The sequence below is a fragment of the Talpa occidentalis genome, unplaced genomic scaffold, assembly GCF_014898055.3.
Source record: "Talpa occidentalis isolate TD23 unplaced genomic scaffold, MPIMG_talOcc4v2.1 talOcc4.16, whole genome shotgun sequence".
Taxonomy (NCBI): domain Eukaryota; kingdom Metazoa; phylum Chordata; class Mammalia; order Eulipotyphla; family Talpidae; genus Talpa; species Talpa occidentalis.
This window is the reverse complement of record NW_023601653.1, coordinates 39,905,263-39,918,082: the sequence shown is the minus strand read 5'-3', so window position 1 is coordinate 39,918,082 and position 12,820 is coordinate 39,905,263. Positions and strand designations below refer to the sequence as shown.

The 12,820-nt window shown below is 43.9% G+C and overlaps 1 protein-coding gene across 4 annotated transcripts in view; it reads left to right on the top strand.

The window, feature by feature from the left end:
• The window catches only part of BICD1 (BICD cargo adaptor 1), a 143,472-nt gene that overhangs the window by 98,842 nt on the left and 31,810 nt on the right, over window positions 1-12,820 (top strand). For all 4 annotated transcript variants that reach the window (XM_054696268.1, XM_054696267.1, XM_054696270.1 and 1 more), the window contains exons 4-5: window positions 448-873; window positions 9,860-10,954. In XM_054696268.1, the coding sequence (XP_054552243.1) occupies window positions 448-873; window positions 9,860-10,954 (1,521 nt within the window). The remainder of the gene's footprint in view (window positions 1-447; window positions 874-9,859; window positions 10,955-12,820) is intronic.

The window sequence follows — 12,820 nt, the reverse complement described above, 5'->3', positions numbered from 1 at the left end:
TACTTGGAATAATGGATAAATGTTTTATTTTTTCCCCTTTCCTTTCAGTCACACTTTTTACTTAGTGAGGAAGCTGAAATCTGGGACTATTGCAATTAACCCTCCCGGATTGTTTTTGCATAGAACTGAGGGGTGGGGGTGAGGGGAGATGTGAGAGGATTCCCCAGAGACAGAGTGGGGAGCAGAACAGGCGGATTGACTGAAATCCACTGCAGGAGAGCAGCGGGTGAGACAGGAGAGGTCTCCTGCGCCTTATGGCGGTCAGCTCCCTGGCTGGGGATTGAATTCAGGCTGTAGCAGTGCCAGCTTGAGATTAACCCCTAGGCCACCAGGGAGACCCTCAATGTGCTAACTTTTTAGACAACTAGGACCACTGGAGCGTCCCATGGCAGTTTTCTAAGACCCACGTTTTAGTTTTTCGCGTCTTCTCTCTCCTGTCTGTTGCAGGTGGAATACGAAGGCCTGAAGCATGAGATCAAGCGCTTTGAGGAGGAGATGGCGCTGCTCAACAGCCAGCTGGAGGACGCGCTGCGGCTGAAGGAGATTGCCGAGCACCAGCTGGAGGAAGCCCTGGAGACGCTGAAGAACGAGCGGGAGCAGAAGAACAGCCTGCGCAAGGAGCTCTCGCAGTACATCACGCTCAGCGACAACCACCTCGGCCTCTCAGTGGAGGGGCTGAAGTTCCCTGAGGACGGCGCGGAACCCAACAACGATGACAAGATGAACGGGCACCTGCACGCGCCCCTGGTGAAGCTGGCCGGGGACTTCCGTGCGCCCCCGCTGCGGCGGGGCGAGGCCCTGCACCCCGCCTCGGACCTGTTCAGTGAGCTGAACATCTCCGAAATCCAGAAGCTGAAGCAGCAGCTCATGCAGGTAAGGACATGGGGCAGCCAGAGGGGATTTCCCACCCTGGTGGTTCAGTTCCAGCTTGTCTTGGAAGTGTGTCTTCCACAAGCTTCGTGGAAAGGGCAGTGTTTCAGAAAGACCCCACTGAAGAGAGATGGAAGCGCCAGCTCCCGGAGGGGTCTCCTGAGGCACCAGGCACAGATGGGTGTGACTCGGCCACAAGTGTCCCGAGCTTTCTCTGACCAAAGAACTCACACACTTTTCTGTTCAAATACAGTAACAGAACAAACTCTTCCATACAGGCAACTTACAGAATATAGGTTTCCTTTCACAGCAGTACTTTAAGCCTTCAAAGGTATGACAGTCTTTCTGTATACAAAGTAGCCAGAACACCCTATGACTTAAAACACAGCACAGGTGCGAGCCTGAAACCAGGGCTTCCTGCTCCTGCACGAGCTCAGGATGCCCCATGCCTCTCTCACACCTGATGTTGGGCAAAGTCTGACCTTGAACCTCAGCTCATCAGCAAATGCCTTTCTAGCTTGAAGTCTCGCCTTTCGCCAACCCTTAACCCAGTTGCTAATGTTGCCTCAAGAAGGGGTGCCTCAGGCCCCCACCACTTGGGGCTTCCCCATGTGATATGTTGGCCTCTGCAGGGATCTGCTTGCCCAGGAGGCTGGCTCAGCTCGGTGGGAGACCAAGGTGCAGGTGGACGGGATTTTGTGGACCATGCAGGTGGTGAATGTGGACAGGTTCCCTGAGGGGCTGTGCAGGTAGTGCAGGTGGGTGAGCTCTCAGAAGGAAGAACTCGGCACTTGCTGGTGGTGCTGACACTCCTAGCTCCATGCACCTATGCCTTACCAGGACTCTGCTTAGCTGGTGTTAACATTTTAACAGTTACTGTTGGAGGATTAGCTCTAGGTCAGCAACCCAGGAGGAAAATGGGGCCACTGCTTGGGAATTCAGGAAGGTCAGGGTGAAGCCTCAGGGCAAGAAAGTCGGAAAGGGGATGTTACTCAGCCATGTGTTAGAGAAGACACCCTCCACCCCCGGGCCTGCAGGAGTTCCGTGCGCCTCCCTCTCTTCCATTGGGTCTTACTATGGTTGGTGTGGGGGCCGGGGCCAGGCCACAGGTCCCAGAGCTCGCGCCAGGTTCCATTGTGGGAAGCAGGCTGAATACTGGGTGGCCAGCCTCTAAATTTGTCTTCGGCAAGGTAGCTGTCTTCTGACAATGATATCAAAGAGCCTATCAACCTTTTCTCAGAATGTATTTCATTCAAATGGTAGATTACAGCATTACATTTCTGCTTAATTAGATTACAGCATTATGTTTCTGCTTAATAATTTCTCAGTTTTTCCTTAGCCAGGTTTCCCTTTGGCTTTTATTTATGTAAATAAGCACATTGTAAAACCCTTACAGGACATTTCCTAGAAATGACTGCAATTGGCTTTGATTTGGAGAGGCTTGAAAGTACTATAAGTCTCCTGCAAACAGGACTTGGGACCTTAGTGGCAGTAAAGTGCAGTAAGTGACTGCCATTCTTGGGCTGGGTGTTTTGAAATTCAGCATTCAGCCCTTAGGAAGTGGATATGCTGCATGTCTTGTGCATGTGGGCATAGCCCTGGGGGGCTTCATGGTCCCAAGGGTGACCTGAGGGTACTGGTGTTTCTGCAGGGAAACATGTGAGTCTTCACCTTTAAGGGAAGGAGACCAGGAGGGCTCCCCCCCCCCCCCCCCTCACCTTCCCACCTCCACTCTCCCTCTCCCCCTAAACCCCCCCTCACCTCCCCTCCTGGGAGCCAGGGCCTTCTGCTCAGGGAGCTCAGGGCAACTGAACACCACTGCCTGGCAGGGTTTGCACTCTGGGCCTGGGAAGCACAGTCATGGCTGGGCTGTTGGGCAGCTCCCAATTTCAGAGGCCTCCACTTCTAACCTCAGAGAACTTAAGAGTGACCTTTTTTTTTTTTTTTTCAGTTAACTGTTGCTTAGCGTTTCTTTTGGGTGCAAGACTCTGCATCTGAGACAGAGCCTTATGTGTTCAGATCTAATACCTGTGCTCAGCCCAGTTGGACAGTCAGTGCTGAGGGCTGGGGCTGGGTGCCTGATGCCAGGAGTCTGGGCTGTAAAGCTTTTCCTCCCAGAGTGAAGACAGCCTTTGACATAGGACATGGAGGCCAACGTCTAATCTAATAAGGCTCCACCTGTGCACATGAAGTGTGTTTCCCCATCCAGGGGTGTTTACTTAACCTGGTTCCAGAAAAAAAGAGGGGGGACATGTGTCTTTGTTTCTGCCCAGGTTTCAAGAATGTTGGGTAAGTGGCTTTGCTTCTTTGAGGCTCATTCATAAAAGGAATAATTTAGGGGACCAGTGAATTAGCCCCATGTCTAGTTGATGGAATTTGCCATGTCATTACTGGAAAAAAGACAGGTCTCTTCCACAAGCTACCACATAGCTTTTTCCTAGGAAATAGTAACCCAGATACAAATCCAATGGCAGTTTAGCTGGTGTGTCCCTGATGGGGAGCTGAAAACTAAATGGGGAGGCCTTGTAGCCCTGCAGCAAACTGAAGTGAACATGTCATGGAACTCATTTTCTCCCTCAGGTGTGTGGAGTAAATTATAGAAGTATTTTAAGTTCAGTCACACTTGCTCACTTTCACATAACACAGGCACATGAATAAATACAGCTATATGGAAATACATATAAGGAAACATATTTTACTGATCAAAGAGTTCCTATAAACTTGATAAGAGTCCTTGAGGGTGAATAGCTCCATTAGTGTCATTCTTTGTTCACGAAGAGAAAATTTTGAGATGGTCTTAGATAAATTATTTTGACTATTTGGTGCCCTCAAACTCAGGTATTTCTAATAGATTATAATTACATTTCCCAGTGACAGCCAAGTTACCATAATTAGTTTCCTTAGAATGAAAATGAGTAGATCCTGCCTGGGAAAACTGAGTTACTAAAAGAATTCTCTGTGGCCAGGCTGAAATTTCCACCTCTGATAAATGGTCTCTGTCTCACTCCATGTCACAGTCATGTTGGGCAGCAGGAAACTTCTTTTTTAATGTCACATTGGATATAGAATTTTACATGTAATATAAAAAAGCACAACTGTTTCTGTAAAATGGAAACATTGAAACCTTCCTGGTGGCCTAGGGGGTTAGTCTCAGTGCTATCACCTCTATGGCCTGAGTTTGATCCTGGACCAGAGAGCTGACCCACATAGGGCTCAGCAGACTCTCCTGTCTTGCCCGCTGCTCCCCTCAGCAGTGGACTTCAGTAGATCCTCCTGTTCTGCTCCCCACTCTGTCTCTGGTGAACCCTCTCACACCCCACACCCCATACCTCTGGCCTGGAAACATTAGGAATTACAAATACGAGGCATTAGTTCTGCTTTCTGTCCTCAAAGATGAGAAGGAATAAAGATTCGTATCGTGTTTGATTTACTCTGTTAAAGGGAAATTTAGCTTCCCTGTAACTATCATAAGCTGCCAACTTCCTCAGTGTCCCGTAAGAGTTCAAGGCAAAATATATTACCCCCACTATACAGCTAGGGAAACTGAGGCATAACTAGGTATACCTTTTGTTTAAAGTAGATGTTATCTCTGCTTAACAGAAACTCACAGCATATCCATGGGGTGAAATTATTTAAAACAAGATCGGCCAGTTCCTGGTTTGTTTTACCTAAAGTGGCAAAAACCATTTCCTTATTGGTTAAACTGTTACAGACTTCACAAAGACTGCCTTTCTAGGCAAGTACTTACACTTCTCAGAAGCCTGACTTTTTCTGCTCTATATCAGTAAACATAAAAAAAGATTATCTATAGTCACAACAAGGGGTCTATGAATTTTTTTTTTGGAAGAGTTTTATGAAGCTATAACTCATATGCCATACAGCCCGCCCATTTAAAGAGAGTAATCCAGGGCCTCCCCTGGTGGCGCAGTGGTTGAGCGCTGGGCTCTGAAGCTGCCCACAGCCTTTGCAGCAACAGTTTGATCCCCAGCCACTGGCAAGGGTCCTACATGGCGCGGCAGACCTCTCCTGTCATGCCCACTGCTCCCCTCAGCAGTGTATTTCGTCAGTCTGCCTATTCTGTTCCCTGCTCTGGCTCTGGTGAATTCTCTCACCCTCCCGCACTTCTGACTGTACCCAGTGCTTGTATAAATAAATAAATAAATCCTTAAAAATAAAATAGAGTAATCCATGGCTTTTGTATATTTACAGTCTTGTGCAAATATCAACACTGTCAATTTCAGAACATCTTCACTCCCCAAAAAACAAGCCCCACATCCATTAATATTCACTCCCCAAGCCCACTGTCCCCAGGCAACTGATAAATTTACGTGTTCTGGACCTGTCATATCCCTGGAATCATGTGATATGTAGCCTTTGTTTGGCTTCTTTCATTTAACATGCTGTTTCTAGGCTCATCCCCGATGAGCACATAAGACTTTGTTTCTTTTTCATGGCTACCTAATATTCCAGTATACAGGCATGCCACATTTTGTTTATCCATTCATCAGTTGATGGACATTTGGGTTGCTTCCCCTTTTGAGCTGTTTTGATGAATGCTGCCATGAAAATTCATGCATGTTTACTTGTGAGCACACATGCTTTAATTCTCTTGGATCTGTACCTCAGAGTGGAGTTGCTGGATCATGTGGAAACTATCTTTCCCTTCTGAGGGACTGCCAAGCTGTTTTTCACAGCAGCCTCACCATTTTACATTTCCCCAGCTGTGTAAAGAATTCTGATTTCTCCACATCCCCACCAGCACTGTGGTCGTAGCCTCGTTGTCTGGCTGGAATGTCCAGTGCCGCTTTGAATGACAGTGGCAGGAGCAGTCACCCTAGTCTTGCCTCGGTCTTAAGAGGAAGCCATTCTGCCTTTCCCCAGGAAGCCGTTACCTGTGGGTGTTTCATAGATGGGCTCCATTGGGTTCAGAAAGTTCCTTCTCTTTTTAGATTGTTGACTACTTTCTTCATGAAGGGGTTTTGGATTTTGTCAGATGCCTTTTCTGCATCTATTGGGGTGATCAGGTGGTTTTTGTCCTGCAGTCTATTAATACAATGTATTACATTGTTTGGGTTTGGGATCTTAAAGCAACTCATATGCTGGGACAAATTCTACTTGGCCATGCTGTCTAATCTTTTTTGAGTATTCTGGATTCAGTTTGCTAGCATTTTGTGAAGAATTTTTGTGTCTATAGTCATAAGAGATATTCAGTATTTGCAACTCGTGTGTCTTGTGCTCTTTGGTTCTGGTATTAGAGGAATACTGGTCTCATAGATTGAGTTGGAAAGGGTCCCTTTTAGTGTTTGTGTGGCTATTTTTGCATTTGTGTGTATGTGTGTGCCTATCTGCAGAGAGAGAGAGAGACAGTGTGGTGGGGAAGGGAAAGAGAGATTAGGAATTTTTTTTTAAACCATTCTTCAGAATATTCTCCCTTCTCTTTCGAGGGCTGGATCCCTTACCCTTGTGTATCGCTTCACTCTCTTGCTTGTCCTCCATAGTTCTCTTTGGTCGAGGCACAGCTATGCAGTCCCAGAGCTGCTTCGCTCCAGGTGGTGAAGAATAATGATTCTCACTTCTGCTTGTTGACCGGTAGCTCCAGGGACCACTCCAGCCACTCAAGTGTCAAGTTGAAGACCAGAATCGACTTTGTTGAAATGAGTATCTTCTCAATCAGCTTTGGTTTCTTTCCCTGTAGAAATCCTAATGTGATTGTACAAATTTTGATGATCTTTTGTTTCTTCACAAAAGAATTCATCCTCAATACATGTAAGGGTGTTTATTGGAAAAGTAAACATTTGGTGAAATCTAAACAAATTCCTATGGGACATAACAGCAGCAATGATCAGACAGACTACTTGCTTGCACTGGGCTAAGCGGCTTTCACATTGTGCAAATGTGAAAGTTTTCTGCTCAACCAACCAACCCTGTCATGAAAAATAAAATCCTATTTCTAGATGAAAGATAAAGATTGTAGGATGAGAAATAAGGCAACTATTCTTAGCCACTGCTGAAGATAATAATTAACTCAGCAATTCTCTCTTGGATAAATTCTTTACAAATGGAGATTAAAATAGTCACCTTAAGATGTATAGTAATTTTCATCTTTGAGTGCTTTGTATTTAACTCAAAGCACAGTGTATCATAAATAGTATAACCACAAATGCAGTTAAGGTATGCTAAGCCTCAGTAGCACAGTGAAAATATAATACTAGGGTTTTACTAAAGTATCCATGATTACAAGGACACTGTTCCACTTGATGCCTTCTGGAGGCGCTATCATGAAGAGCAGCATGGATGTGTCCTTTTAGGCCTAGCAAACGTTTATGTTATATCTCAACTGGCTGAGTGCAGGTTGGAAACTCACTCATCCTAATAGTCTTGCCTCTAAAATGAGCTTGGTTCTGGTTCAATTTTAATTTATCCAAAGCTTTTCCTGTGACAGGACTTTTTGGAGATAGGACTTTTTGGAAATAGCATTATATATTGTATTTATGGATACTAATCAAATGATGTTCAGCCTACTCAGAGCAAATTCACTGAATTTTTAAGAGGAAGTAGAAAAAAAAAACAACCCCAAACTCCTGAAATAATCCATTTTCACTAAGACTGTGTATAATACATGAGAGCATATAGGCGAGTCTCCATCTCCTTTATCACAATTTCAGATGACTTGGCTTTTCATCGAATGCCATATTACATAATTACCTGGGTTTTTCACTTAAATGCTCTCCCTTTATTCTGGATGAGTCCATTCATCTCCAGCTATGGAGATATGCTCTGTTCTACCAAATGAAACACAGCTAAGAGCATTTGTATTTGTATTTCTCCTGACTGCCATGAAAGAGTTTCTTGTGTTCATACAGATACAAATTTGTGCAGAGATGTACTTGCTATGTAGAACCATTTGGGTCATGGACCTGGAGCATAGCTAAGCAGACATTAACAACAGCATGGATGCCATTATTTCCCTTAATGGTCAACTGGCAAGAAGGCGTCATTCTGCTCGTTTGTTGATTATTGTGCCTTGCCCAGTGTCACAAAGCCAAGTACTTGTGGGTGCCAAGATTTGGTGCTGTGGCCTGCTTGTCTGTTTCCACTCACAGTACTAATTCTTTTGGTACATTTGGTCTCTGCAGCCATTTATGAAAATTGTGATGTGTGTCCTTGTCTCAGAGATGGGCAAGTATGGTCATAAAATTAAGGCAAGAACTTAAAGATCTCTAAATAAGTTAAAATAACAAAAGTACACATGAAGCCCTAGTATACATGATCATATTATGCAGAGAACCCTTGGTTTGCTTGGTCATGCCAGACCAGGAAAAGGCTATGTGAGCTGGAACCATGCAAAACAAGCTTAGCAATTAATGGAGAAAATTACAATTGTTCTGCCATCTTTCAATTTTTTTGTGAGAACACTGAAAGTCCTCTTCCTGTTGGTTATTAATATATTGAGAAATGGAAAAACAGCAATTCCACTGTACTTATTGCACTGTAATGTAAAAATTAGGAACATAGTTAAAATTTTATGTTTTTGTAAAAGAGTATCAAGAATAGTTTGATCTTGCCTCTTCTCATTTGTAACTTACGTGTTTTAATTAATCCAGGAAAGTCTGGTTGTTTGACTTGGTCCCTTTCTTTAGGTGTAAAGATACTCAACATTAGTTTTTTTAATCTTTAAAGCAGGTCTGATGATGGTTTATTTAAAAAGAAGAAGAAAGAGACACACATATGCAGTGACATGAACAGCCTATTACCTTGTCTGGAATGCTTTAAACATTATTGTTTATTGAAAATGTTTGCATTACATACATGTAAAAACTCTCCATTTATAATCATGATTACCCATGTGGAGGAGGGGAAATGGTTATTTAAATTCTTGATTACAGTTTCTTATATACCTGTGTTTAATGAGAAGTTCTTTCATGAGAGACCTGAATATTTTTCAGTACAACATAATACTTACCACCTATATTATAACAAAACTGTCATGTTAGTCAAATGTATTGCTGGTTTTTAAAATTCCTGTTTTGGACTCAAGGAATTGAAGTGATTTGAAATTGTCCTCTTATCCCTAAAACTCTCTATGCTCTTACTGTTGTATTACTAGCTGTCACATTGGATGCATGTCTAATAATATTTGCTACTTTTAAGGGGATGGTTAAGGTTCTCAGCATTATTTAGCAGTTAAAGTCTTAGGTTTTAAACCTGACTTCAAGTTGAACTTTTCTGAGAAGGAAAGGATGATTTGTAGGTAATTTGTGACAGTCCCTTAACTGTGTGAGCTAAGGAGCAGAGCTGACTCACTGGCTTTTGGGCTCTCAAATAAAGACAATGCTAAGTAGCATGCTTATCTTGAAATTAAGATAAGCTAGTTTTATACAAGGTGTTAAAAGATAAAAATAAACTTGAGTGCCTTCCTTGTTAATGTCATAAGAGACTGACAAGAAAATAGCAGTCATCAAAAACCAACCTTTCTGCCAATAAAGCTGTATGGTAAATATTTCATTACAGAATTTTATGTTAGACCTTTCATGGCCAAAATATTTTCTTACAAAATTCTTCCTCCTGAGGATTCACTAATCAGCATCTTATACTTTTGAGCTCCAAGGTTAAAGCAAGACTGTTTTCTACTGAATTTTTCAATATTGGCAAGCCTTTTCTTTTATGTGAAATAAATTTATTGTGAATTGATTTTTAAAAAGTAAGATTGTTTGAATAACATTCAAGTTTCATGAGCCCATGTGTATAATGCATGAGAATCTGGATGGGTAAATATGCATAGCTTAATTCTCTTAAAATAATGTACTTTTTAGATCGATTGACTTACCAGAACTGCTCAAGTAAGAAAACACTCCAATTCAATTTAAAATAACAGGAACACTGGCTCTGTTGCCATTTCTTTAAATGTATATGCTCCCAACTATGAATGGGTTGCACTCACTACTGCCTTTGCACTGGAATCATTCAGAGCTTTCTTTGGCCTTTGCAGGTAGAGCGAGAAAAGGCTATTCTCCTGGCTAACCTCCAGGAGTCGCAGACACAGCTGGAGCACACCAAGGGGGCGCTGACAGAGCAGCATGAACGGGTGCACCTGCTCACGGAACATGTCAACGCCATGAGGAGCCTGCAGAGCAGCAGGGAGCTCAAAGCAGAGCTGGATGGGGAGAAGGGCCGGGACTCTGGTGAGGAGGCCCACGACTATGAGGTGGACATCAATGGCTTAGAGATCCTGGAGTGCAAATACCGGGTGGCAGTGACGGAGGTGATTGACTTAAAAGCTGAGATTAAGGCCTTAAAAGAGAAATACAATAAGTCAGTAGAAAACTACACAGAAGAGAAGACCAAGTATGAGAGTAAGATCCAGATGTATGATGAGCAGGTGACAAGCCTGGAGAAGACCACCAAGGAGAGTGGTGAGAAGATGGCCCACATGGAGAAGGAGTTGCAAAAGATGGCCAACATCGCCAACGAAAATCACAATACACTCAACACCGCCCAGGATGAGTTGGTTACATTTAGTGAGGAGCTTGCTCAGCTTTACCACCATGTATGTTTGTGTAACAATGAAACTCCCAACAGGGTCATGCTGGACTACTACAGGCAGAGCAGAGTCACCCGCAGTGGCAGCCTGAAAGGGCCCGATGACCCAAGGGGACTGTTGTCTCCCCGGTTAGCTAGACGGGGTGTGTCATCCCCCGTAGAAACAAGGACCTCATCTGAACCTGTGTCAAAAGAAAACACAGAGGCCAGCAAAGAGCCAAGTCCAACCAAGACCCCCACCATTTCTCCTGTTATTACTGCCCCACCATCATCTCCAGTATTGGACACGAGTGACATCCGCAAAGAGCCAATGAATATCTACAACCTCAATGCCATAATTCGGGACCAAATCAAGCATCTGCAAAAAGCTGTGGACAGATCCTTACAACTGTCTCGTCAAAGGGCAGCAGCACGGGAACTGGCCCCCATGATCGACAAGGACAAGGAAGCCTTAATGGAGGAGATCCTCAAGCTCAAGTCCCTGCTGAGCACCAAACGGGAGCAGATAGCCACGCTGAGGGCGGTGTTGAAAGCCAACAAACAGGTGATCTCATTCCCCCAGCAACCCCTGCTAGCTGATGCTTCCTGAACTAGTTTATTCCTAGATGCATGGAGGATAAAAGTTCACTTCACAATGCTGGTCAGTGGAGGAATAGACCATGTCCCAATGCCATATAAGAATGGAGACATTTTGGTTTTAAGTGAATGGATGATGTAGTGAGTAGCTATGTCCCACTCAGTGGAGGCAAAGGTGAGGAAGTTAGAGCAGGAATAAAGGAGGAGATCTGGGCTGGTGCAAACAAGGCACTTTGCTGGAGCCAACAGTTGTTGCATGTGGAAAGAGAAGATAGAGGGATGGAAACAGGCTGGCATGACAGCTAACCCCGGGGAGATGTTGCAGGAAAGACACCCTGGCAGGCAGAGAGGAACCATATAGAAAAGATAGGAGAGGGAGAGGAAGAGCTACACCAGCTCTGCCAGTGACCACCTATCTGAAATTTAGGTACCATTGGGATGTTAGTTCACCTGGGTCAAAGCTGAGGTAGCAGAGATGCTTCCCTGACCACACAGCTTGTCTTTTTGGAGTAATTTGGGACACTAGGACCTGACTGCATGGACCTGCTCCTAGATCTCCTTGATCCTGATTTTATCGTCCACCTGGAGCTTTACTTGGGTGGGAGTGCTCTGGAAGAGAGGCAGAGAAATATTTTAACTTCTCTTGAGTTTTTCTGGAAAGTGAGCCTTGAGAGATGCATTTGAGAAGGGAGCTGAATAAAGGCTACTGATATAGAGCAGTACCCAATACCTCCCTGGGAATGCCAGTGTGGGAGCTTGAGTGCAGTTTCTGCTCAGAGTTCTTTCTCCTTTCACCTTTTTCTGGGGGAAACCCCCCATAACAAGGTCATCTACTATGTTGTTTTCTAGCGTCTTTATCTTCAGCTTCCATAAATCCACTGATCTATTGGTTTGTCCAGAAAGTCATAACACATTTTTTCTATGTTTTCTATGTAACAATGCATCATGACTTTTTTGACAACCCAATAATTTGGAGGACCACAGATAGTGATAATATTTATGCTATAATCATGCTTGATAGAAACCTAAAGGCAAAATGGGACCTTATTTTGCACCATTCACCTCAGGGAAATAGAAAAGACTAGGGTGAATGAAAAATTTTGTAGAGATCTGACTCCAATTTGAGGCCAGAACTAATTATCACTCATTATCATACACCATCATAAACTTGGACAATCTGAAGACCCCAGGCTCTAGAGTGTCTGTAAATGACCCCCAGCACAGCCGATGAGCTGTACATTCCTTGCTTAAGGACACGTGTCCAGAACAATCTTGATCAAGACATCCAAATCAGTCCTTGGACTTCTTCCGGAAAGACTGACAGTCTGGATTCCTGGAGCTCTGAAAGTGTCAAGACACATGGTTGAGACGTAGGTATAGATTCATACCCCAAAAGAGGTAACAAGTGATTGGTCTCCGGAAGGAGTTCCACTCACTCTGACTTTTACAGGACAGGATGAGTCAGCCCCTTGAAAGTGGCGAAAACAATGTCAGAGAAATTCAGGACCGAGCAGAGCCTTGCTGGATTGCTTTATTGTCACAGTGGGTTGTGGTGCCGTTTGTTTTATATTCTAGTCACAGTCCTGGTGACTTGACGAAGCACTGCATTTATTTGACATTTCTCTAGCACTGCATTCATTTTGCATCTCAATGATGATGACAGGCTTTGCAACTTGCTTATGTGCCTAAATAGCTTCGAGTATGTACCGATGACATTCATTATGTTTAAAGATGGTAGGATGTTAATTAAGACTAAGGTGAAAATTCCATGGCATAGAAGAAAGGGAAAGCCTTCCTTTTTAAAAATAGACATTCTCTATTCTCTATTCTCCCT